This window comes from Trichogramma pretiosum, unplaced genomic scaffold (genome assembly GCF_000599845.2).
Source record: "Trichogramma pretiosum strain Unisexual culture from Peru unplaced genomic scaffold, Tpre_2.0 scaffold72, whole genome shotgun sequence".
Taxonomy (NCBI): domain Eukaryota; kingdom Metazoa; phylum Arthropoda; class Insecta; order Hymenoptera; family Trichogrammatidae; genus Trichogramma; species Trichogramma pretiosum.
In genome coordinates, this window is record NW_019640833.1 from 245,193 (window position 1) to 272,506 (window position 27,314).

General features: G+C 43.5%; 1 protein-coding gene across 1 annotated transcript; it reads left to right on the forward strand.

The window, feature by feature from the left end:
- The first annotated feature begins 1,164 nt into the window (after window positions 1-1,164).
- On the forward strand, window positions 1,165-27,138 carry LOC106655970. The gene is made up of 3 exons (XM_014376578.2): window positions 1,165-1,753; window positions 12,373-12,595; window positions 23,305-27,138. The coding sequence occupies exons 2-3, from the start codon at window positions 12,532-12,534 to the stop codon at window positions 23,442-23,444; spliced, it is 204 nt and encodes a 67-aa protein (XP_014232064.1). The 5' UTR covers window positions 1,165-1,753; window positions 12,373-12,531; the 3' UTR covers window positions 23,445-27,138.
- The last annotated feature ends 176 nt before the right edge of the window (window positions 27,139-27,314 follow it).

Genomic DNA, 27,314 nt, shown 5'->3' on the forward strand with positions numbered 1-27,314 from the left:
CTGAAGGCCTGAAGCACTCAAAAAATCTGAAAAAATTCAAGGTTGTTTGGATTGTTGAAAAGTATTTTTGTGAATTTTTTCAGATTTTTTAATTGCTTCAGGCCTTCAGAAAAAATATAGATAGAAAATGGACGTTTATACCGGAAGTGGGGGGTAGGAGGGGGGAGGGGGTCTAAAATTTTGGTTTTGGGTCTTTTTTACCATGTAATATAACATACCAAAAGCGCGTCAAGATCGGTGACATACGAGCGCAGGTTTATTTAAAAAATTCTGAGCCTTACCCATATATATAAGCGTGCGCACGAGCGCGTAAATTTTAAGCTCACAGCTTTCAAGCTTGCAAGAGCTATATCGTGTATTACGCGTGGACGACCGGTAAAATTTTCCGTACGCTGCAACGAGCTTCGCATGTATAATACATCATAAAGTCGCGTCGAGGAGAGATTATAGGTCAGTCGATGCATCGAAAGCTCGTTATTTTATAACCGGCGGGAATAAAGAGCGCCGCGACTGCTGGTTTCTTAAGAACGCCAAAAAAGGCAGCGCGCTGGCTAAGCACAAAGAGAGAGCAGCTCGGAGACAAAAGTAGATGGTTAAAAGGACGACAAGTCAAAAGTACATACTAAAGACCTGTAATACCGACGAAGAAGCAGCAGTGGCATCAGCAGCATAGAAACAGGATCTCTTTCCATTCTTGTGTACACAGCACATGTAGCAGCGTCAGCGGCGGCGGCGGCGGCGGTGCAGTGGTACAGCTCTCTGTTAGAAAGACAAGTATATAGGCACGAAGTGTGCGCACTGACAGGATCCTGTGTGCCAGTGGTACAAGCTCGCTCCCATCCAGTCGGAGCCTCCTCCGCCACCGGGCCATACATGCACGTAGTAGAATATATACACGCCGCTCTCTGGCGCATACACGAACATTCCTGTGTATACATACACACGAGAGCGCTAGTTTTCCTTCTAGCCGCGCGCGTAGCAGCTCTTATACATTATTATACTCGTGTGTGCGTGTGAGTATGCGCGCGTGTATATAGGAGGAGAGTAGCGGGTGGCAGAGAGCGCGCCACCACCCTTTATTAAGCGAAAGCTAACACCGAGGAATCAGTCGGCTGCGAGCTTTCGCGCGAGCTTCGTCGTCATTCACCGCTACTCCCGGACAGTGCGCATACACACACAGTCTTGTCGTCTTCGTCTTCGTGCGTATTATTATATACGAGTGACTCGTGCGCGCTTCGAGGTTCGCTCGCAGCTTCCTGCATGCAGTGTGCGCTTATCTACGATGTACGAGAGATATCGGCGTCTTTCTCGTATTTGCGAGGCATAAATGAAATATTGTAATTTGCCATAGAGCTACAACGAGCGCAAGTTGCTCCGAGTCGCGCGCTCGAGCAGCGAGACAGTATTTTTTTTATTCAAAAGTGCCGCTGATAAATAAATATTTCGCTGTACCGAGGGGAGCCTCGAGTGAAAGAAGAGAAAAATCCACGAGTGAATACGAGTTTTCAAGTGCGACCGGTGATTGAGCTGGGAACGTTTAACGATCTATTGACGTCACCGAGCAGCACTTGTTCCTTCGCAAGCTCGCAATATACATCCGCGCACAGCTGGTGTGCTGCTGCTGCTGCTTCTGCTTCTACTGCTTCTGCTGCTACTGACACACATACAGATATTGCTGGCAGGAGCAACGATCTCGAGCACAATCAGCAACCCCTACGCAAGCTCGGCTCGCTTTTTTTTTTTTTTAAATGAGGTAACTATTCGACTTTTTTGCTCAACGAGTAAATTGCCGCACAGCCGCTGGCGCTGTAACGTAGACGCGCATATCGGAAAGAAATCGTCGCTTCGACAAAGCAATTCGTACGTTCGCTGCGCGCATTGGAAAACTTAATTGGATTACAAAGGCGAGTAGCTGAGAAAGAGAGTCGGCGCGAAATTCGATTTCTGCGGATTCGCTCGACTATATATGGGCCGAGCTTTCAGGGAACTGGTGCCCACTTTTGCCGCGCGCGCGCTTATTATTGCTCGCACGTAATACCGCGTACGTAGCCTGCGATATACGCTACACATACACTCTATGGAATAAAGCTACATGCATATCTGAAACATGTACGTGCATAAGTATATGCGGAGGTCCTTTGCGTGTATAGACGCGAATGCACGAGACGAGAGAGACAAGGAGAGGGGAAGTATATAGCACGCATATATGTATAGGAAAGCTCGAGGAGGAGGTGGAGGAGGAGGAGGAGGACGAGGAGGAACGAAGGGGGTGCAGGAGGAAGAGACATAGTCGCGCGCGTAGAACGCGGTGCAGCTGGCCACTCCCTTGTACAGCGGGTATACATTGCAAGCTGGCACGCGCTTATACCAACACACACACACACACACACACACACACACACACATATAGAGCAAGAATTCGCGTTTGTTGCTATGTGTGCGTTTGTCAGTCGGTATACTCTGCACGAGCCACCACCGACTCCAACAACGGATTTCTCATATATTCTTCGGCTGATTTAACGTGGCCGGCTACAGCATCGGAATTGCTCGCCGCTAACGATTCCTAAGACACACACACATGAGATATATAGGACTTTTTTGTGCTTTGGTGCGCGCGTGATCGGTCTGCGGCTTTTTCTTCCTCCTTCTTTTTCTTCTTCTTCCGCTGATCGCGACGATAATCGCTGCGCGACGATCTTTTTCTCGTCGTGCGTCAGTGTGTGTGTTCATTTCGTGCCAAGGCAGTTTTTCTCCCGTCGTTCGGCTCATATACCACTCGCCTCGTTAATCGAAGAAACGTTTAGACGCGCTCCTTCTTGGCCGTATATATAATTCATATTGTACGTATACAAGTGCGCGGGAATGCCGCCCACGGTTTCCTCCGCGATATATACGACGAAAAGTTTATAGCCGCTGCTGCTTGCAAGTTTAGTACTCGCAGAGTATTCGCATTCATGGAGCGGATCTACGCGCGATGCGAAAACAACACGACGACGATTCTCCTCTCCTACATAGGGTACGCACGCCTCGACTTGCGCCGCTCGCATACGTTCCAGCTATGCGCTGTAGTAATGTGCTCCACTTTTAAATTTAAACGCGGCTGCAGCAGCGTAGCAACGCCGAGCTATCGGTAATTGAAACGTATATATTATCGTAACCGAGACACATACACACACACGCACGCACCCCGACGCATAACAAAAGGGGGCCGCCGCGGAGCAAACTTACAAGCTCGCAGCTCTAGATATACCTTGGCTGCTGCTGCGCCAACGCTAGACGGGATAATGTCAGCTAATCTGTGGTTATGGGACTTCTTCGTTCGAGTTTCGCCTTATATTACCCCTCTCTCTTCCTCTCCTCCTCTTGTCTGTACCTTTCTCTCGGTAGCTGATCTCCCTCTCTCTCATCCTCTTTCTTCTTCTTTTTGCCGCGCAGGAAGACAAAACTTTTTGTCCTTTTACCATATACACTCGTGACGCCCGTGTGCACGCGAGCTACAACCCTAATGGAGAGGAGAGCGTAGTGTTCCCTGAATTTAAAAGAATAAACTCCGGGACTATTTCTTTATTGAATCTGGCACGATACTAGCTATAGTACTCGACCAAGCGACGAAGATGAGTCTTCTTTTACCAACTTTTACCCTCGTCGTTTTGTTTTACCGTTTTTTTCCTTTTTTCCTTTTTTTTTTACACCGCTCAGTTCCCTCTTCCCCGAGTTCTCGAGCTATACTCGACTCAACTCGCAACTGCACTGCTCTCGCTGCCTCTGTTTCTGCCGCTGTTGCCGGAGGAAGAACAAAACCACAGACTGCGCGAGTGTACGAGCGAGTATTGTAATTCAAACGCTGCGATGGAGAAGCGGAAACTGCACGAGAGCAATTATATTGCTACTCGCAGATGTATTTGCATTATCGGAATTGAGGGTGTGGTTCAATAAAGGCCCGAGCTGACAATCCACTTAAATCATTAAATGGATTAAGTTTTTTATACTCGTCTCTTTTTCTTGCAAAGCCAATTACGTTTGTTATTTATTCAACTAGGGTATACATTGCGCAAAAAAGGCGTCGCTCTCTGCACCATAAAAAAAAATCATCCACGTCTTTCCTGGCCGACTTATCTCGTCTAATTAATTGACCGGAAAATTAATTTTGCCTCTCGAATTATCAACTTCTATTTAGCAGTAAATTAGCGCGACTGCGAAAGTACGAGACCAGCAGCGACGCTGCTCCCGCCTGACGTTTTCAAGATGTTCGAGTTAATTTGAATGTAAATGAGCTATTATACGCGGCGCACCCCCATTTCTACAAAGCTCGCGCGCGCGCAATGATGTTCGAGGCATTATTCTTTGATTTAATCATACCTGTACGTGAGACGTTTCTTAAAGCTTCAATTCGCAAATTAGACGTCGTCTTGACGATGAAAATTTTAAAATTTGTCGGCACACGCGTCGTCCTCGTCGTCACATAAAAAAGACGGAGAAAAAACTCGCTCTGGCTCAACTTTGAGTTATATCAGATACTTTCCATAACGAATAAAAGAGCTTTAAGCGACTTTTTAGTGTACTCTCAACTTTTTAAACGCATCTACAGTGGTCAGAGTTGAATCTCAGCTCACCATAGAGACAAGCGTACGCGGTGGCTTTTGATGATTCGAGAGCTAACCAAATCCCTGGTTCTACACCCCCGGAGCTCTTATCAGTGACTTTGCCAAAGTTGACACAACTACATTGCCACTCCCGAAATAGAAATAGTTCGACAAAACATGGCAAGTTTATTTGAAACAAAAAGTTAAAGCGGCAATTTGATGGCAATTTTCTAAAGTGAAACCTCATGCTATAACAGTTATTGTACGTAAACTTTGTCGACGCTGATGATTATTTCCATCCAAAGAACAATTTAGTTCGTCGGGTTTTTCTGCACAGACCAAAGAATTGTAATTTTCATGTCTTTTCAAGTACATTGCGAGGAACTTTAAAAAAGTTTTTCATTACATAAGTATGGGGTGCTCAGTTGGTGCTAACGTCCGTCCGGCCATCAAAGTTGTTCCTCGAAGTAATCATCGCGTCGCACGCGCGTACATGCAAATTGACGCTCTGTTGGTTCGACTCGCAGTGTCTCTCGGGTAACTGCACGGCGCTGCAGCTGCTGCTGCTGCTGGCTTCAAATTGAATCACTGAAACCGATGCGCGGCGCGTATAACACAACTCGAGACCCGGAGAATCCCCAAGAAAAGTCCCACTTTTGCTAATTTCCACTCGAGCGCGAGAGTCTCGACTTTAACGCGCAATTAATATCGATTCAATGGCCTGTCCGCTACACGGCGCTCTCGGCTTCTCAGGCGACTATGCACTTCCCATTCTCCATACGATCAATTGATTTCTGATAATTCAATCCCTGTCGCAAGGTATATAGGGGAGGGGGAGTGTTCCGTTGCAGCCCTCAGCAAATTGGCCTGTGCTCGGCTGCAGTAGCAGCAGCACGCGTATACTATATCTTGGAAGCTCGAGAGCGCACACAAGCTCGAATAAATTGTTCAACACGACCACGGGACGACGACGTCCAAGGTAAATGAGAGACCGGTCAAAGTGTAGCGCGCGCGCCGCGTGATATATACGACGCGACGACACGACGACACAGAGAGGCCAAACTAGACACTTGAGAAGCTCGAGAGCAAGTTCGGTGAAATTAATATCCTTGCGCGTAAAATTCATCAAGATCGGTATGCCGTTTTGAACGAGTTGAAGGGGCCGGGAGAGGCCCCGGACTCAGTGAGGCGAAAGGAAGGCAGAGAGACACGCGTACAATTGAGGGCACGCGCGGGGGAGACGCTATCTATTCTTTTATATTCGTGCCAACTTTCTTAATAGAATTCCGAACTAACGTCGTTACCAGGAACGTTCCAACGGCGCGCACCATCTACTCGGGGCAATTTTCTCTCATTATTTGGCCTTTCACGCTTTTTTTAATTATCAGAAAACGAAAAACAATTAGTTTGCGCTTTGTGCGTTCGCAAAATAAACTTGACACATGGTGCAGCAGCGAGAGAGAGAGAGAGAGAGAGAGAGAGAGAGAGAGCGAAGGAGAGAAAAGAAACGAAAAGAACAAAAAGTCAGGCAGAAAAAATAAGGTCGAGGCTTTTTGCGCCGGGAGGTAATAACGCAGCTGTTATTGTATTATCGTTGGTACGCATCGCGCACGGGGTGGCGAGCTTTTATATATATAGATAAAGTAATAACACACTTGTAACGGATAGGCAGGCAATAATTCGTGTTCTCTAAAATAGAGTGCAAAAAAAGAGGAACGCGTAGCGCACGCGTCCGGCTCCCCCTACCGCACACGGCTATACACACGCGGCCAGGCGTCTCTCTGTGCACGCTATACCGAGCGCGATGTTGATGGAAAAAAAAAGAAAGAATCTTCGAGCCGCATAGACACTAAAAACTCTTAGGCGTGCTTGTGCATGTGCGCGCACGTGTTAGCCTTGTGTGTATAGTATACGCCGCGGCGCTGCACACGAGAGCGCGGGTGCGATAAAGCTCGCCTCGGCTCTTTTTGCAGCTCTATTCTATATCCCTCTCTTCAGCAAGAACGATGAAAAAACGAGGGAAAAAACGTACGCGAGCCAAAACAAGTGCGCGTGGCACGTTGCAAAGTATCAGATGCCTATACTTTACTACTTTACTTTCGAGCCGGAGTCGAAGCCGCGAGATAAAAAAAAGACGAGATAGAAGAAGAAGAAGAAGAATTCAAGGCGTGGCTGCAAGCTCTCTCTCGCTTTAGCGCGCTTTTAACGCCCCGAGACCCTAAGAAAAGAAACTCCACTTGCCTATGTATAAGTTATTATATGCTCGCGTGCGGCGCATAATACAACATGTATGAATACACGCGCTGCACAAGAGACTGCGTGTACTTACGCAAACTCGAGGTATATAAACGCGTTTCGTGGTGGGCTTGTACACGCGGCGCGCGACTCGAGCGTAGCTGAAAAAAAGATGGCCCGGCCCGAGAGTAATACCTGCTTAAAGTGGATTACCTTGAGCGCTTTTCTCTCCCGATGCCGCCGCTGCTGCTGCTCACGCTGTCGCTCGATCGTCTTTTGCCGCAACGGCTTGTGTATACACGCACAATGAATAAACGACAAAGGCGCATGAATTTTCGATGTTCGTATCAGCAAGCCCCACCGCAACAACCGTGTAATTAATTCGCCCGACCTGATTTGCACTTGTAAAAGCCCTAATGAGCTTTGCGCAGTACCATAGTTAACAAACATTACGTTTGTTTTTATGTGCCATTTTTCTTCGCCTTTTTTTTGAGTAAATTGTGGAGTTACCATAGAAGCTTCGACAGTGCGTCGTCGGAAAATAATGCAGAGGCGTTGGCAGTTGTGACTCGTCCGTGCACAGTACTTGGCAGGGCGCGCGAGAGGACGTAATATACGAGTGTATAATTAAGCGAGACGAGCTCGGAGTCGCGTACATATACGAATACTCGGTGTATAGCTGCGCAAAGTTTTAAAGGCCTGCAGATGCCAACTAACTGAATATAACAGCCTCGCAGCAACGCTGCCGAGTGTGAAAGTCCTGACAGTGAGAGCGCGATAGAGGCGCGTGCATTCAAGGACTCGCGGAAGCGCGTGCATGTAATATACCCGTGCCGAGTCTATGAATGTGCATCCCCCGAACTTATAGTTGCGACGAGCTATACTGCAGTATGCTACTATTATATATATACACATAATTCGACGAGCTGTATGAAAGCCGTATAATATATAACGATGGTGTGTGTATGTGTGTGAGTGTACGCGAGATGCGCCAGGGAACGCCCGACTTTTCGTACATGGTATATGCGGATGATGAGTGTCGAGTGCCGCTGCCGCCTCTATTGCTCGCTGCGGATCGACGACGCACAAAAGCACTTGCTTTATTCTTATATACGACGCGGTGACGCCCGAAGCCTCTCTCTCTCTCTGCTGGGCCGGAAAATTAATGGAATTTATGACGGACGATCGAGCTCGCGTGCTTACAAAATGGAAATACGGTATACTTTGCAGCAGCAGCTCCGAGCCCCGAGCCCGAGCAGAGGGAAATAATTCGCAAAGAATTGTTTCGCCGCAATTATTCGAGCATCCATCATTTAGCGTTCGACCGGAGAGCAGCGGTAGCTAACGCAGCGATGCAAAGAATTTCCAAGCTTTGGAATGAGACGTATATATAGAGAGAGGAGGAGGCCGCTTGTAAGTACAAGCGCATTTGTCGAATTCGTATACGAATATATATGGCGAATTTAGCAATTTAAAGGATTTGTACAATTCTACGAACGTATTTGGCAGTGCCGAGCTGCAAGCTGGGCTCTTCACCGCCGCGCGTAAGCTCTCTCTCCCTGTGTGTCTGTGCTTCTACCGCTGCTGCTGCCGCTGCAGGCTATAATACACACGTACACGTGTACTCGATTACACATATCCTATTAATCTACTGGGGTTGGCCTCGCAAGCATTCGTACACGTCGCTGCTGCTGCGGCTAAAGCGACCGCACACAGCCACGCATAATGCAAACACACCTATATATATACGATGGCGCGCGTGCAAGATCGAATTTCTTATCTATTATATATACGTACCGAGAGCTGTTGACCATTCTAATTACGCGTATTCAGGAATTTGCCGTAAAATTTACATTTAGCCGCTTGCATTAGCAGAAATATTATCTCCTCGTCGTTTAAGCCACGTAATTCTAATTATTATCCTTTTTTTTCTTCCTCAAGAGTCTCGAGTTTCCGTGAAATGGCGTTAGTCGTCGCGATGCTTGCTCGGTAATTTTAAGAAAATTAAGGGTAAAAGCATGACATTTGTTGAAAATAACGTAAATTAACGTATTCAATTTCTTTATTACTTGAATTATTTTAAAACGATGTTATGAAAAATCTGTCACATTTAATACAAACATCAAAAAGTATTACAAACGTGTTTTTTTTCTCCGTCAGGCGCTTTGGCCTGGAGCTTTCATGCAAAGGTGATACAAGTCTTCGTTGCCGAGATTCTCGATGATCATTTCGCAGCAGAGAAACGGTAGCCTGTAGCGCGTCAACTCCAAGAAAGGATCCAGTGCCCATCGCAGGAAAAATCTTTTTCATATCATCTCGCACAGGTGCACGGCATAGGCCTCGCTGGGTATTTTGGGGAGCTCCATTAAATTCGGTGGAAACGACAACTCGTAATAGTTCGTAAATGTGAGTAACTTGGTCGCCTTTTCGGATCGTAATCGGGTTAGGTCGTAGAACGACAGTTGAGGAATTATCATAATCTCTTTCGCTTTGCTCGTAAACTCCTCGTCGTTGTACCAACATTCGTCGACATCCGTCGACTTCTGGAACAAACCGTACTTCGCGAATAATGCCATGATTGTTAGAGCCTCGCTACGGTCCAACTTGCGTCCTCTTTTTTCAAGATTTTCAACAACGGCCAAAATGCCAGAAGCTAGGCTCAATTTAGAACTAAGTAAAATTGGTGTAATAAAGAATTCCTTTTCCAATACATCATCGAAGTGACTCTCGGTAGGAAAAACAAATCTTGACAGATTAGAACCATGATCCAAGAGTACCTCGACTGTTTTTGGCGCGTGACTCGCTACGGCCCATTGAAGCGGAGTCCTATCATCGTCGTCGAGAACGTCGACCTGCACCGACTTATTGACTTCTTTATTAATCTTGAAAAAAAACTCTGCCATGTCACATGTATGGCCTAACTTGCCGATGATGTGTAGAGGAGAACAGCCGTTTGTGCAGGCAAGATTTGGATCGGCGCCACGTCTCAGAAGCGATTCAACCATGCTCTTATTGTTGAACACCAGAGCAATGAGTAGCGGTGTGCCACCGAACTTTTGCTGCGCGTCGACCTGCACCGGCTGTTGAAGATCTTCGTTGGTCTTGAAGAACTGCTCGACCGAATCATTATCATATAAACTCTTGCAAATATTATGCAAGGGTGTCTCCCCTTGCTCGTTGGTCAAATTTGGATCGCGCCTTTTCTCAAGAGAAGTTTGATCAAGTTCTCGTAGCCGGTGTCCGCGGCCAAGTGTAATGCTGTATTACCCTCTTTGTCTCGGGCATCGATATGCACTAACTGATGTTTTTCTTCGGTAATGTCAAAAAATATATTCGCTAATTCACCATCGTTATCTGACTCGATAATCGAGTGCAGAGGTGTCAATCCGTCTGCATTAGCTAAATTTGGATCAGCCCCGGCTTCTCAATAGCAACTCGGCCACTTGTCTTCTCGGTAAGCCATACCTCAAAACCAGGGTAAGTGGTGTATCACCTGTTTCACGCACGACGAAATTGGTATCTTGACCGAGCTCGAGGAATTTTTCGACGACGTCGTTACAGCCCAATAGGCAGGCTGCATAAAAATGCGAGAATCCCATTTCGTCGATGTAGTTCACATCGAACTTGTCGTATACTTGAAAAATATAAATGTTTCACATCAAAAGACTGGAAATCATGGATCTGAAATCATCACCTAAACCAGCATGATGCACCGCCGTGGTGCGACATAGCAAAGTCTGGCCGCCTTCGTCTACCTCGGGCTCGTCCTTGCAGCCGGTGCGAATTACAAAGTCGACGAATAAAGCATTTCTATAAATGGGATCGTCTTCGCGCATCTGCACTTCTTCCGTGAGAAGCCAATCGATATCCTCCCGCCGAAAAATGTCCCGTAGATTCGGAAGTTGTTCATTCCAATGTAAGATTATGGGATAGAGTTTACGAAGAAATTCGTATCTCTCTTCTTGAATTTCCCAATTGACCGTTTCTCGTAATCTCCTCAACTGGCTTACGCCTTCGTCTTTACCTTCGCCAGGTATAACGTCGTTGGATCCGGACATCTTTTTGCGCATTCACACACGACACAAACACAAAATGGCTTACAAATTATGGTATTTTTTATTTCTTGTCGAGAATCACTTGCTTCGATCGATGTCGACTTTCTTTGTTCACGCTGCAACGTCGTAACGTGTACTGACTGTATAAGCGTAACGATGGTAGCGCGAGACCTGTGCGTCATTTCGTCGAGCAACTCGTACCAACAGTGAGCATGCACAGCGCGGCGACTTAGACTAGCGAGTCTCGAGATCGAGATTCGAGGTATAAAAAGGAAAGAGACAGAAATACGAGTACATCTCTACAATCTACAAAGACTCAAGCGCTGAGTAGTAGTCGACCAGCGATCAGACTATCAACACTGAACAGCACCGGCCGATAGCAGCGCGCGAAGCAACAGTGACCGTTGACTGCCGTGACTCAAAAACTCTGTAAATCGATTATATCGCGCTCGCTTGTTTTCCACGAATTTAATTCTTCGCGTCTCGACGCGCGCAAAGAAATTTCACTCGAAAAAAAAAGCAGAGTTTCGCCTTGTTCTTTTATGCGAGGACTCGCTCGGATGCAATTTGCAAATTGAAATATCGTTCCTCAAAAGGCTCAATGGCGAGCAGCTCCCCGACCGTGTTGAAAGATCGCTCGAGCGTAAATAGAGGGTAATTCATCGATGATGTTGTCGGCAGTTTCTCTTTACTTCGTGCGCGCGCCCCTGTCGCCGGCTGCATGATTAAAAAAGCCGCTCGCCGAGCAGCAGCAACAGCGAGCCTGCCTGCAAGCTGCTCAATCAAACTCAATTCGACTGAAAATTCGCAAGTTGAACTCGTTTAAAAGGGATATCCCTGGTGCCGAGTGTACAGCAGCGCATATATTGCCGCTGAGCAACGACTTTGCTTAAAACCAACCACCGCCGCGCTGATGCTTCGATTTCGATCGATCGCTCATGAAAATTCATAGGCCGCTGCGCTAGAGACACAGCTGCCGACTGAGCGAGTGAGATAGACGAGGTGCCTGAAACGCGCGAAAAGAGAGACAAGAATAAAATGTACGTATATAAAGCAGTCGGAATCCTTTGAAAATTAATCCCTTTTCTACGGGCGTTGCAAGCGTACATCAGCTATACGCGCAAGCCAAGTCGACTAAATGGTTATAGGCGCCGGTATACGTATATATACCTATAGGCTGCCTCGTCGTCGAGCCTCGACTCGCAAGACCGGCCATATATTTTCCTTTTCCATCCTATAACTCATAGATTGCGCGAGCCGCGGGAGCGTAAAGCTTCGGGATATCTGGAGCAGTGGTTGTACTACCCTTTAATACATAGTAGCACATCGGCCTGCTACCACCACTACAGCGCCAGCGACACAACAATGACGTTTGACAGCTCAAACAACTTTTATGAATTTCGTTTTTTTTTTCGCTCTATATTTTCTCATTTCGTTTTTTTTTCTACTCTCTCTCTCTCTCTCTCTCCCTTACAGTTTTTTATACTTTTCTGTTACAGGTGACAGGGCGTGATAGGACATTCGCAGTTGCCGCAGCGAGCTCGAGCAGCAAGCCGAGAGTAGTAGGATAGAGGACACGACACGAGCGAGGCGAGGCAGAGAGAGAACGAGAGATAGGCGAGCGCGGGACAGCGAGAGGCTAGAGAGAAGAGAAAACAATGCCAGTCGGCGGCCGCGTGGCCGGTGGAAAAGGAGGCAGCGTTTACAGCTCTTCGCACAATGGTAAATTTATAGATATGCGTGCCTGCGTCTGTAGTGTACGTCTAGTAATGGTCCGACTGCTATGCAAGCTCGCTAGCTGCTAGCAGTCGACGACGCACAGCCACCATATCGCTTTTCTGCACATTCGGTCTGTCGATGACGTTTTTTTCTCGCTTCACCCCTATCATATATATATACATTGTACGCTCTTTTCTTCATACCAATATCACACACACACACACACTATATATCGATGTTCGCGCACGCCCTTTCCACCTGTAAATCATAGATATTTCTGTGACTAATGCATCCATCGGCCCCCAGCGCGTTGTAAGGTGTCGGTGTATACTCTATGTACTCTATGTACGCACATCATACAGCAAAGAGAGAGAGGCAGAGGGAGAGAGAGAAAATTGTAGCTCTCACGCCGTTGCGTACCTGTATACGTGTATTCGCGTGAGTGACTGGCGCGGGGATCGACAACCGAGCGAATCCCTTTTTTTCTCGCTTATATTTTTCTTTATTGCTCTTGATACAGTTTCGCGGCTTTTTTTGCCCCTCTGAATACTGCACCCGGCGAAATCGTTGATTCATCGCTCTGCAGCACGCCACTCGATTTTGTTTTACGGTTTACATAGCTATATGATATATATATATGGAAAAAAAAGAACCGCAGCCCGCAAGCTCCAACGACATAAAAGAAAATCGCGCAGATGTATAGGTGGTACGCCGGAGAAATACTGCATTCGGCAAATATTCGTCCGACACAAGGAGAGTAAAAAATCGTCGCTTTTCATCGTTCGTTCGTCGATGTCGCGATTCCGTGGTGCGCGTTACGACGATTTTAAAAAGATTGTGCCCTCGTCGTCGTCGGCGGTGGTGGCGACAGCGCGCGCGTAAAGCCCAGCCGGCGTTTGCGGTTTACTCAGAAAATTATATGGCCAGATAATCGCTTGCCAAGGCAGCAGCAGCACCTCGACTCGCACAGCGAACTTTGGGATAGAGCGAACGTCGTTTTCAGAGCACTTTAGAGAGCTTTCGTCGTCGTCGTCGTCGCTGTCGTCGTTGCCACATATATCTATATACAGCGCGCGGGCTCGCCCCCTACATCGTTTCAGCTCTTTTTTACACGGATCCTTACTTCTCTCAGCGTTTAAAAAAAAAAAGCTCGAGAGTTTTATTATTCGTTATGACATTCGCGAGCTTTTAATTTTCATTTTCGTGGTCGAGTGCAAATTATGTTTCTCGTCGGTGATGTTTTTTTTCCTATACCCGAGTAAACCGAGGGAGTTTGACAAGCACAAGTTGTTGGAGTTGTTCGCTACATGCTGTCACATGCGTATCGAGAAGCGTCGAGCTGCACTTCTCCCTCTCTGTATCTTTCTCTCTCTCTCTCTTTCGGATAAATCCGACCTCCTCTCAAACTGTCACACACGCTACAGCTGTCATCATTTTGTCAAACTGTCTCGGCATTAAAGTTATCCCCTCCCCTTATCCTGAAGCATATAATATTCTACTCGGCTGGTGCGTTATGGGGAAAAAAGCTCGATTTGCTCGGCAGCTCATGAATATATCGAGCTCGATCTTTTGTATATGCCCTGCTGCAGCTGTGCTCGTGCCAGCTACACACCCCAACGTGTGCGCGAAGGTAATGTTTTTAGCAGCTTCTAAATCGAAATCTTTTTTTTTCTCGTGCATACCTCCATGGTCTTTACGCGTCGAGATTTTCACGCAACAATTCGTACGGCATGTCGCGCGGGCTCGAGCTCGTTTGCGGAAAAATTTCATTCTCGTGGTAAATTTCGCGTAATACAAATTGGAATTCGTCAAGCTATTTACAAACGAGATGCGCGAGAGCGTGAATTTTGAGGATTTTACGAATTTCGCGAGGAACGCGATACTTTTAAGAGCTAATTACTCTTTGAATTTTTCCCCGCAGAGCATTGTCAGCCATTTTCCGCGACTGAAATTTTGTCTGTTCACCGCACCGTGTGCATATAAATGCGAATTTCACGTTTCATATCCCGAATTCATGAGCGCGTGCTCGACCGATTAAATTCTTTCGTTGGATGCGTGCGCGCCCCCGATATCCAAGACCCCACACTGCGCAGGTATACCCCAATCGGACCGCTGCACACGCGTCTCGTGCGCACTGCACACACTGCCTAGTCTACACAACGCACACATATCGGATCATTACTCTAATCGTCTAAGTGACGAAACAATAGCTCTCCTCATTTCAATTGGTTTCTTGTCTGCAGAGGCAGAGTAGCGGCGGAAATCGATCACTTCTCTATATACTACTGCTGCTACTACTACATGCGCCTATATACGTATATATAGAGGTGGATCGTTCAAACTCGTTAATTATCCACTCTATCAACTGCTACACGGCGCGAGTGAGCTAACTTTCCGATACGCTTCGTTCGATTTACACGCCGAGTGAGAATAACAAATAGGTCCATTGATCGGCCCGGTGGCTCTCACAAATTTTCGCCTGCCTGCCCGGAGCCTGCACGCGAGCTTTTTTTTCGCGCCTGTGGCTATCCGACCGATCCCGTACACACACTCGCACACTCCATTGAGCTGAGGAATGTCGAGAAAAATCCTGTACGCTTTTCGGAATGCTCGGCCCGGCGGGGCGCTACGTCTACTCGCGATTTAATTTATTTTTAAATAAAACCCGCCTTTCGACGACCGGAAATAATAGCCAGGATCATACTAAATCTTGTTTAAACCAGATTAGTTGAAATACTTTTCAAGTGTGTTTAAAAAAATATCCTCTCATTGTACTGTATGTCTCTAATTACATTTCCTAATTCTACCTTACTTGTTCGGTACAATAGATCGATGTTTAGATAAGTAAATTGATGTCACTTTTTCCCTATACATGTTTTTCTCGAATTTCATGTCAGATAATGTAGTTAAATTTACGTATCGTTTATCAATTTATAACAATAAAATCTAAAGTATATATTAGCATGTTTCTAAAAATGCAATCGATAAAAAAAAAGAACGATAATAAAAATGTCTAAACTGCCTGTGCCTGAACTTGTCTAAAGCGTCTTGAGGGGAGTCATACACCAATTCACACCTCTTTGTCATTTTTGAAATATAAAACACAGTTTAATGTCAATTTATTCAACACAAAATTGACATCTTTGAGCCCTCAAAAATGTGAAAAAAGTTGCAGAATAGGCCTTTGCATCTAAAAATAGCTCATTTTTGCTATTTTAGCCTTTCGACACTGTGCGCAAGGTTCAGATCAGAGTTATTCAGGTAGGAGTTCCTGATAGGTCTCAAAATCTTCAGGAAAGTATCCTTTGCGGGCTGAGTTTTGTGGAATTTTGATTAAAGTTATAAAAAAGTTTGTATGACAACAGATGTGAAAAAATCAAGAAATAAAAAAAATTTATTAATATTTTTGAGCACATATTGAATACTAGAACTTATATGAAGGTTTAAATCCAAATTCTACAAAACTCAGCCCATAAAGGATACTTTTCTGAAGATTTTGATTCCTATTGAGAATGGTCACCTAAATAACTCTGATCTGAATCTTGCGCACAGTGCTGAAAGGCTAAAATAGCAAAAATAAGCTAGGACTATTCTAAGATGAAAGGACTATTCTGCAACTTTTTTCACATTGTTTACGGTTCAAAGATGTCAATTTTGTGTTGAAAATGTAGATTGACATTAAACTGTGGTTTATATCACAAAAATGACAAAGAGGAGTAAATCGGTGTGTGACTCTCCTTAATAAAAATAAAAGATCGTCTCGAGCAATTTAAAAAAATACAATCTTAAAAGACATATATTACAAGTGAAACTTCTCTTCTGAGTTGATTAAAAAAAAGAAGATATCGTCAGACCGATAATGAGAAAGGAAAACTGAGAATTATACTATGACCTGACTTTTCCGTCTCTCCCACTTTCTCACTCTCTCTTTCTTGAATAAGACGGGGAAATTTTATCTTGAGCGAATCATGTTAGCGCGCCTCCTTCGGACAAAAAAGTATGAGACTTAAGTCGCTCCTTTTGCAAGAAAGTACTTGGAATGAGATGAAAAAAAATTTTTTTTTCAGATACTCGAGAAGCTCAAACAAAAATTCTGATATATAGTGTAGTGTCGGTATAGTAGGTAGTAAATTATTAGAAAAAAAAACGAAGAAAAAGAAAGAGAGGGAAAGAGAGAGGAGAAGGAGTGGGATTGGGGGCAAAGCCAAACGAGCTGCCATATACGAGTGGAAGAAAAGGAAGAAATAGAAAGAAATGCCAATATTTTCTTCTTCAACCCAGCGGAAAAGCACACAAGACATTGCAATCACGCGGCTTCGCGCGGCCGCCGTTACCACAATCACATATAAAGCATAATGTAAAACATCAAATATTCAGCACTTTGTGAAAGCTCTTACTCTTGAAAAAATTGCCTACGCGCTCAAGTTTAGACTAGAAAACCTAGCGTCAATCATATGCAAAATTAACCGAGTACCGTTCAAAAGCTTTCGCAGTCATTTTTAATTTTTGCAATTGCGCAATTCTCATCAAAGCAAATATCAACAATTTAATATCAACTCTGAATATTGTAATTGTATGGGTTTACGAACAAATCAAAGGAAGCCTTAATAATACGGCCGGCTGAATTAAGATCAGTGGAAAGAAGAAGAAGAGGAAGAAGCAGTGCCGCTCGGCTTGCGGAGTGCGGCAAACATTTTGGCCCTTTCGAAAGAAAGCCGGCAAACTCGTACGCGTTGACCGCATCGACGTGTATAGACCGATATAGATATAACCACGAGAAGGTAACAATAGCAGCAACGACGACGTCGTCGCCGGACAATTTTGCCACGGAGCCAGCTACAAGCTGGTTCGACCGTTCGACCTCTGGAGGTAAAGGAAAAAAAACTCGTCATACATACATATTTATACAAGGCGCATGGGTATATGCATGTTTAGATAAGAGCCGTAGACTCGATTTCTGCACGTACAGTCGCTATACGGTATACGTACAGTTGTGTAATCAAAATTTACATGCACGTATTGCGAGCCGCATACGCATGCCAACGACCTAGACGTATTACATTCAATCAAATTCTGCGCTTACACTTGCCTGCACACTGCACTGCATGTATGTGTATACACGCGTTGTTGTTTGCACATTTTATGCTCGTGTTTATGTACTCGCATTACCTCGGCTTGTAAGAACATTACGTAAGGAAATTTCGTCGACGGGGCCGGGGGTGGGTGAACGGAGGGGAAACGCCATTTAAAATATTGAAAAAGTGAGTACTCGCGAGCGCCACTGGATGTGCGCTGCAGCACGTGCCGCCGCAAGCTCCTTTCTCACGCATCTCTCCTCCTTCTTCTCTCCCTCGGAGCGCGGGCGCGCGCGCGGCATCAATCACGAGCTTATGCTCGCGAAAGGACGACAGAGAACGAGAGAGCGAGAGAGAGAGAGAGAGAGGAAAAGAGGAAAATTTTCCTTGCCAGGATTACATCCGCGCGTGGCCGGGGAGAGCGCATGAAAAATGCTACTAAAAATGAGGGGAAGCTTGACCAAAATCACGATTATACGCGCGTGTAAATGTAAAATATGATATATGAATATATTTCCCGAGGAAATTGCGATGTCGCGTAACGTGCGAGCAGCAGCAGCAGCAGCAAAAAAAGGGTGAGCAATTCTTGCAGGTTTGTTTTGGTTTTAAGGGCTTGAAAAATAAATTTGCCACGACGAAATTGATGGAAATGGGAATTTTTTTATTCATATCGCCGAGCGATATTTTTACAATAAAATACGCGCGCTCTCCGACCGAGCAAGCGTACGGCGTCAGCAGCAATTCGGTGCAGCCGCGTACGAATTTCGTACAAAATATTTTTCGAATCTGTGTGAGTGTGTTTGTGTGTGTTAGTGTGAGTGTGCGGCGATTCCAAAGCAGTCGCTGGTAACGCTACGGTGAATGTTGTTAATCGGCCGGGGGCATCCGTCGATAAATACTGAGCTCTCGCACACGAGCAGCCCGGGGGCTATCCTAACAAGATATTCTCGTTAATTTTTTGGCTCCGTACGTGCCGTTCTCGCGCACGGCTCCAATAAAAAATCCCGCACGACCGAACTCTCGGCACGAAAGCGTTCGATTCCATTGAAAATCGTTGCTGCTTTAAGGGAGAGAGAGAGCTGCAGCAGCAGCAGCGGCATGTAACGTGTGCCATCGATTCGCACAAAAAACTCATGGGGCGCTTTGCTGTACTACTGCAGTATCAAGAAAATTCGATTATTCCGTTGATGTGTGAACTCAATATACATGCTGGAGAATTTTTTTCCTGCCCTGCCGCTCGGATAGCGCATCATAAAATACATACATGTATATATATGGGTCAAAATAATACTTTTTTACAAAACCGTGCGCACGTATGTCACCGATCTTGACGCGCTTTTGGTATATTATAGTACATGGTAAAAAGGTCCCAAAAAAAAATTTTTAGACCCCCTCCCCCCTCCTACCCCCCACTTCCGGTATAAACGTCCATTTTCGATCTATATTTTTTCTGAGGACATGAAGCAAGTAAAAAATCTGAAAAAATTCATAAAAATACTTTTCCACAATCCAAACAACCTTGAATTTTTTCAGATTTTTTGAGTGCTTCAGGCCTTCAGATAAAATCATTGAAAATTTCAAAAATCGAGATACGGCGGTATGAGCCGATGTAGTACTCGGAAATTTTTTCAGTTATTTTTCGCATTAAAAAACATAACCTCAATTTTTTTCAGATTTTTTCAGATTACCTAACGCACCTTTTGAAGCCAAAAACCGATTTTTTTGACGAAAATAATTTTTTTAGGACAGTACGGAGCCTCGAAAAATCTGAAAAAAATTTTTTCTTGTTTTTTTCATCAAAATACGTAATCTCAAATTTTTTCAGATTTTTTAATTGAAGGCGATAGCTTCTAGGGCCGAAAAATGCTATTTTTAACAAAAAATGGTTCCTAGAACCCGATGGTTCCGGTGAAAAAATTTGAAAATATTTTTTTTGAATTCCTTGTCAAATTTTAATAAATTTTGACCGTTTCAAAAGTTCGATTGAAGCTTCCTAGCTCATTTTAGAGCAGGACAAAGATTAGTGCAAAATATCTGAAGACGTTTCTGAAGACATTAAGGAATGATAAAACTCGTTTGATGCTCTAAAATGAGCTAGGAAGCTTCAATCGAACTTTTGAAACGGTCAAAATTTATTAAAATTTGACAAGGAATTCAAAAAAAATATTTTCAAATTTTTTCACCGGAACCATCGGGTTCTAGGAACCATTTTTTGTTAAAAATAGCATTTTTCGGCCCTAGAAGCTATCGCCTTCAATTAAAAAATCTGAAAAAATTTGAGATTACGTATTTTGATGAAAAAAACAAGAAAAAATTTTTTTCAGATTTTTCGAGGCTCCGTACTGTCCTAAAAAAATTATTTTCGTCAAAAAAATCGGTTTTTGGCTTCAAAAGGTGCGTTAGGTAATCTGAAAAAATCTGAAAAAAATTGAGGTTATGTTTTTTAATGCGAAAAATAACTGAAAAAATTTCCGAGTACTACATCGGCTCATACCGCCGTATCTCGATTTTTGAAATTTTCAATGATTTTATCTGAAGGCCTGAAGCACTCAAAAAATCTGAAAAAATTCAAGGTTGTTTGGATTGTGGAAAAGTATTTTTATGAATTTTTTCAGATTTTTTACTTGCTTCATGTCCTCAGAAAAAATATAGATCGAAAATGGACGTTTATACCGGAAGTGGGGGGTAGGAGGGGGGAGGGGGTCTAAAAATTTTTTTTTGGGACCTTTTTACCATGTACTATAATATACCAAAAGCGCGTCAAGATCGGTGACATACGTGCGCACGGTTTTGTAAAAAAGTATTATTTTGACCCATATACGTATTACGCGAAAGCCATTGGATTTACGATCTCCGCGCGTACTGCTGCGCCACACGAAGCGACGACGAGATACAGATATAGCTGAATATACGCGGGCGCGTGTATGGCTGCTGGGTGCAAGCTGCATGCGCCGTTGTCATTGCTACTGCTGCTGCTGCCACTGCTGCCACTGCCGCTGCGCGTATGGCTAATGTCGCAAAAAACAGACGGTAGCGAGCTTGGGCAAAAACGAAATGCGCTTGCGGTGATTTCCGTTTCGCTACTTTTATATACGTGGCATGATACAGCATACGTGCAGGCGTGCCTGCGCGCGAATCATTCGTTCGTTTGCTCAGAGATTTTTGCAAAATGTATATAAATAAATATATGCCGTTCTAAGCATTTGAGCTCGTAAAAACTGCTACTTATTTCAGTTTATACGCGCAAATGCTGCAGCCAAGCTGCTTCGTGCTGTCGAGCTTTTTTTCTCTCTCTCTCTCTCTCTCTCTCGCTGCGTCCCCGCGTTGTACGTATACGTATATACGAATCAGCAACAACTGGCAGGTTATTGAAATATCGATAATTCCGTGTGTCACATGCTCGCAATTCTCGTATACAGCAACATCGAGGCGCGGCTCTCGTATCTTCTCGATAATATTACACACATACGCCGCGTTTTTTCTTTTCTGCTATTTTCCTTCTTTCCTTTCTTTTTTACTTTCGATATATATGCATTGTCACAGATCGACGCGTGCACGTACATAAAATACACACGACTCGTAGGATCAGTAAATGCGTTTCAACGGCTTTCGTATATACTCGCAGTCGGATCTTAAACGCCATTAAAATAATAGTTGACTCTTAAATAATGCGCCGACAGCTGATAACGACTTAATCGCAAAGCGTATTATTAATAAAGCTCGATAAATACGCGCCGCTCACGTGCCAAGTCCGACTCTCACGAACAGGGCTCGTTTAACGTCATTTTAACGCGTTTAACATTTGTACCGATGCCCGCCAGCGTGACGTACACTCTCTGCTGAGCTTTCAAATGCCATTTAACGTGTGTACGGCTGGCTATAAATCGCTTGCTGCGAGCGTTTATGATTATACTCGATGTATACACATAATCATAATAACCTGTACGCCTCGGTGTATTAGAGAGGCTTCGCAAGCTTTGCAAGTTTTAACCGGAATTTCTCTATGTAAATCCAGCTATCCCGATATTACTTTATACTCGTGGCAAATTTTATATACGGAATGCTTAACTTTTGATGCGGCCAATAAAAAGCATCCGCGAGAGTCGATGATTGAATTGATCGGAGCTAGTCTAGCCTTACATTTTACTCGTGCCAGGTGAAAAATTGCATCAACTGAATATAAATCAGAAAGAACTCGAACAAAAGATATTGCTGTGTACGAGTGTATCTCCCCGGAATATATACATATATATCGATTAGATATTTTATGCAGCTTTCGCAGGTATTACATTTGATAAAAGCACGACTACCCGTGAGAGAAGGATCAGTCTGAACAAATCTTACATTGATTTTTTTTCTTCTTTTTTTTCATTTTTTATATCCAATGCCAGCTGAAGTCGTCAAAAGTCTGCGGATAAAACCCCCGCGCTTCTTTGAGCTTTTTTACAAGGGAAACCGTTCGATGAAAAATGCCAAACTTTTAATCGAAAAAATTGTAAAAACCGTCAAAAACGCCAGACTCGATGTGAGTGATCGACATGGAAGAGCAATTCAAGGCATCAAAGCGAGGGAGTAAATTAATGTTGCCTTCCCAGGTGCCTCTGATCATCAAGATCTCCCTGGTGCGTCGTGTCGGAAGTCAGATCTTGCGCTTCAATGAAGCATCTTTGCTACTCGCTCTCAAACACAGATACTCACACTCATACACACACACACCTACACACGTGCAGCCATCTCCAGCTGAGCTTATACGCGATGACTTGCGTATATAGTCGCGTAAAATATGGTTTGCATTAACACGAGGCGCGCGTATGGCATACCATGTCTAAAAGCCTGTCAATTATGTCGAATCTATGACTCGACTCGTCGACAAAAAAAAGCTCGACACTTTTACAGTGTCCGCGCGCCTCGAGTAGATTTTGGCACAAAGACTCGGCTATATATTTTTTTGACGCTTCGTTCTTATGAGCTACCGCTTCTAATGGAATTTCTTTTGTTGAATTACGCGTGATGAGATTTAAACCGACAATTCTCTTTATTTATTTCTCGCAATTTCAAACAAGCGTACTCGTGTACAAACGTATGCGCAAAGGCGTCAGACAGTAAAACGCACGATACAAGATCTCTCTCTGTTGTTTACCTTTTTTCGCCTCCGCCTGTAAATTGAACTTTGAACTCGGCAAAAGTTCATTTCCTTAGGAATGCTTCATTCGCCTGATATACGCACACCACTCATGAAGTTCTCGAAACAATAAGACTCGAGAAGCTACTTCGAGGTGAAATTGAATGAAAAGTCGCGACTGACCTGATTTAGAGGCAACTACACGCGTGCACAAGCTCGTGTAAGCTAGAGAGAGAGAGAGAGGGAGCAAAAAAGCAACGGGGGAAAAAATTGCAAAAGTCAGTAACAGCTCGTGCGCGAGGCCTTCTGAAATATAGCTCTCGAGCATTTTTTCTTGGTTTTTACATTGCCATAATTCTAGCTTGCCGACTAATGTGTATTTATAGCCGCGCGCGTCGTGCATTACAGGATACGCGTGCGACAACGACGACGTCGAAAAGGAGAAGGCAATCCTTATGTATTCCCTTATAGTCTGGTGCAGGATAATAATCGCTGGTATAAAAATCTGTCGACAGGTCGAGCCCACAGCGGGGTCAATGAGACGATTATCTGGACGAGCGTCGGCATGGGCATCACCATCACCCTCCTGATCACCATAGCGCTGTGCTACATCGCCCGCGAGAAGTGCAAGAAGCGCCACGAGCCCTACAGATGACGCAAGTATCCGCCCCGCTCGTGGACCTTCCGCTACAATCCACCGGCGGGCATAGTCGTCAGCCCGACCCTGTCGGCGTCGGGCCGGCCGAGGGCCTACTATCTTACCATTTGAGACGCTTCGTGGATCGACGAGGGATTGCTGCTGCCACTCGTCAGCTCTTTGCGATTTTTTCAAACTTTTCTTACGTAATGATGATTTTTCGCTAGGCATTTTTGTACTTTTCTATATATATATATATATATAATGCATTTAGCCGCGTGTACATTACTTGATACTAAATAAGCGCGAGGACATTATTCCGCGTGAAATGATAAAAGCCGAGACAGATAGATTGCAGTGATATTACTAGTGCGGAGAGTAGCGTTAGCCCCACTGTGCGCTTCTCGTTCAACTGCTATGGAATAATATTGTTTCACGCGCGAGGCACAAAGTACGCGTGGAATAATTAAATTATGCGTTGCTCTAAATTCACACGTCAAAGCTTTCTCTCGCTCGCTGCCTCGCTCTTTCTCTCGCCCGCGCGAGCCCATTTCTGTATACGTTGAACTAGCGTCGGTATGTGTGTGCGCATGTGCTTGCAAGCTCGACAGACTTTACTCTCTGCGCTCGGTAAAATTCCAAAGAGTAAGTAGTGAGAGTAAGTGGTTGTAGTGCTGCTGCACCGGCTAGCCTGCATCCTGCTAGCTGCAAATATAAGAACGTGGCCCGCACACACACACACACACAAATGCGTACGTATATACAGTTGACTGTATGCTGCGGAGCCCCGGGTAATTGAGTCGTTTCGTTGCAAGCTCTGTGCTCGATAAAGAGACCGAGGCAGAGAAAGAGAGAGGGAGCTCGGGTCACTAACGCTGAATGTGCGTGGCGGATTAACGACACCTTGTCTCGAGATGCAGTCCAGCTGCAAGACGCGCAAACTCGCTCCAACTTATAATTTATGTGTATCTTTTCTTTAAAAAAAAGCCACGGTATAAATAGCACGAAGAGTTTTTCTTATTGGTTCTAGAGTGGCGCTTCGGAAACTATAAAGTGGCTAATTTATAAACGATAAATGAATTTTCAAAGTAAAAGAAAATTATATACCTTTAGGGATCGACTGTGTATAATAACCTGGAACTCTGTAGCGGGTAGAGAATAAGATAATCTCTCAGATGAAGAATAATAATCTGAAAAAAGGCAAACGCCCTTAACAAAGTGTAGCAAGTTTCTATTCTCTTCGGAACTCGAAACGCGATGCCCTTTGTTAAGGGCGTTGAATATATATATTATACTATATTATATATCGTATATATCTGTATATATTAAGTTCGTGGAAAAAAATACGCTTGATTATTTTGAAGAGTATCACCACCGCGCGAAATATATACGGGGCAGAAAGATGAGATATATAGACTTATCCGATCGGTGCGGAGACGACGAGCAGACATTGCTCGCGCACACATACCCATACACATCCTTGGCTCGCTGCAGTGCCAGTGCTGCTGCCGCTGCTGCAACGAAGCGTCGTCGTCGTCGATGTCTCTCGTGCGCGCGCGAACTGATCGGAAAATTGATTGGGTTTTCGCCCTCGTGGTGTACGCTTGGTTTAGTTTGACCCTATTTTCTTCTCCTTTTTTTTTCTTCTCTCGCTGGTGCTGCTGGTGCCGTTGCTAGCTGCTCTCCTATATGTGTGTAGTGTACGCCACCGCGCGCCTGCACGAGAATTCACAGCAATGATATCGTAATTTTCGAGCGAATTGCTATTTCAATGGTAAAAACGATTTATCGATATAGGTTTCGAGGGAGTAATTTTTAGTAAAAATTGTATAAATGCTCGAGGGAAAGAATTTTTATATACGTACTTTGCTTTGTCTGTACGTACTGTACAATCGAGAAAATGAAAAATAAATGACAAACTAAACGATAAACTGTATACATAATTAAAACAGAAAACTAAAAAGTAAATTAAATATAGCCGCATCTCATTATTATTCATACTACTAGTAGAGCGTAAAATAATCCATGAATGTGTAAATATATGCTTACGAGCATACTCAAGTTTGTTTACGTATTATAAATCATATATGACAAGATAAAACTCGATGGATATTTTCAAGGGTTTCATAAAGGGTTGTTTGTTAAATGATACATAGGAAAATATGCGCATATAAATTTCGTCTTACGTGAAAATTAAACTTGAATATTTTATAACGTAAAGTTACAAAAAAAAATTATATATATTATATTATATATAAATTATACAGTGCATTATTATCGAGTTAATTAATAATTAATGCAATTAAAATGTAATACATCGATATATTGTAACCTGCATTGTCAATGTGGCAAATAAATAAATGATGATAAATGTGTTAAAACGATAAATTTATAAATTTCTATAGCTTATTAAATTTGCGCGGAAAATGTAGATGCCTACAATATACTCTCAGTTATTATTTATATATTATGACGAAAATATTTTCTCTGCATTGCAACTGGCAGTAATTTGCAGGCTATTTTTATGATGTTCATTTCTTTTTTTATAATTTCGCGACTAATAATAATAGTACCTCGAGCAGTTAAAATCTCAACTTCGCGGGGATTTCTTTTTACAGCTGAATTAAAGTAATCTCGAGCAAAGTTAAAAAGAACTTCTCAAGCTTAATGTAGTAACTTGAAATAATTTTTTCTTACTCGAATAATCTGACTCGAGAATATTTAAAATTTTGATAGAACTTATGATTAAAATTATTGTTATGGAATTTGAAGACGATTTGTTTAAAAATAGTACATCATGTAGCTAGGCCAGAAATAAAAGGTAAATCTTAAAGCACGTACATTTAGCGGAAGAAGCTGATAAACCGAGGCTTTCTTTAAAGACGGCGTAGGTGCGTGATGTACTATTTTTCGTGAATCCCCTGGCAGAAAGTAAAAACGTCTTTTTGCGCCAGCCAAAAACTGTTACTTTCAGCTGGGGTATCACGAGAATTAATTTTATTGAAGCGTTGCCAAAAATATAGATAAAAATATTAATAAACGAGTGGATAATATAAAAACATAATAGGATATATCGTTTATAATGCAGTGGAAGAAACGTAAGAATAAAATATTGTCTATCTTAATAATTACGCATGATTGTCATAGATGCACTGAGAACCGACGAACATATGAACTGAATATATTCTAAAAATTTGTGCCGACGTAGTAATTTATATTTATTGTTTATATAAATAAAAGTCCTGTCATTTCCTAGTATTTCATATTTTTTAAAAACAATAATAATGTATCGAGGGTGTTGGAGGCACTAATCGAATGTACATGATACGACAATTGACGATATATTTATGTTACGTTGCAAAATATCAGTATTTCAAATTTGTATTCACTCACATTTGTTTCGGTGCTCAGCTGATGATTGTTATTCGAATTAAAAGGAATTTTATTACATTTTGTATAATTGATCAAATTGAGCACGTTGAACCAATGACTATGACAATGAATATGAAATAAAATCTCACTCGATAAAGCAAAGTGGAATTATTTGCCGATTACAGAAACACGATTCATTAATTCTATAAAACGTTAATTTTTCGAGTTTTTTGACTGTCCACGTCCTCGAAATCTCAAGGGATAAGCTTAAAAATGTAATTGTTACAGCGGACTTGAATAATTTGTTACCGTGAACACGATGAAAATCGTTGTAATTGAATTTCGACCATCATTTCTTGATTAATAAAAAAAATATCAGTGACGAACGAAAAGAAATGAGTTTTATTGTCAAGCGCAACGGCGTACTTCATATCCTATAAACTTTCTTACCCTTTTCTATCGCCTTGCTCTCCCGTTCACTTTGAACAGTCGTATTAGATTCTCGAGTAAAATCAA

Coding starts and splice junctions, on each gene's coding strand:
- LOC106655970 (XM_014376578.2), top strand. CDS start 12,532: ATGCCAGTCGGCGGCCGCGTGGCCGGTGGAAAAGGAGGCAGCGTTTAC. Junction 12,596..23,304: donor TTACAGCTCTTCGCACAATG/GTAAATTTATAG, acceptor ATCTGTCGACAG/GTCGAGCCCACAGCGGGGTC.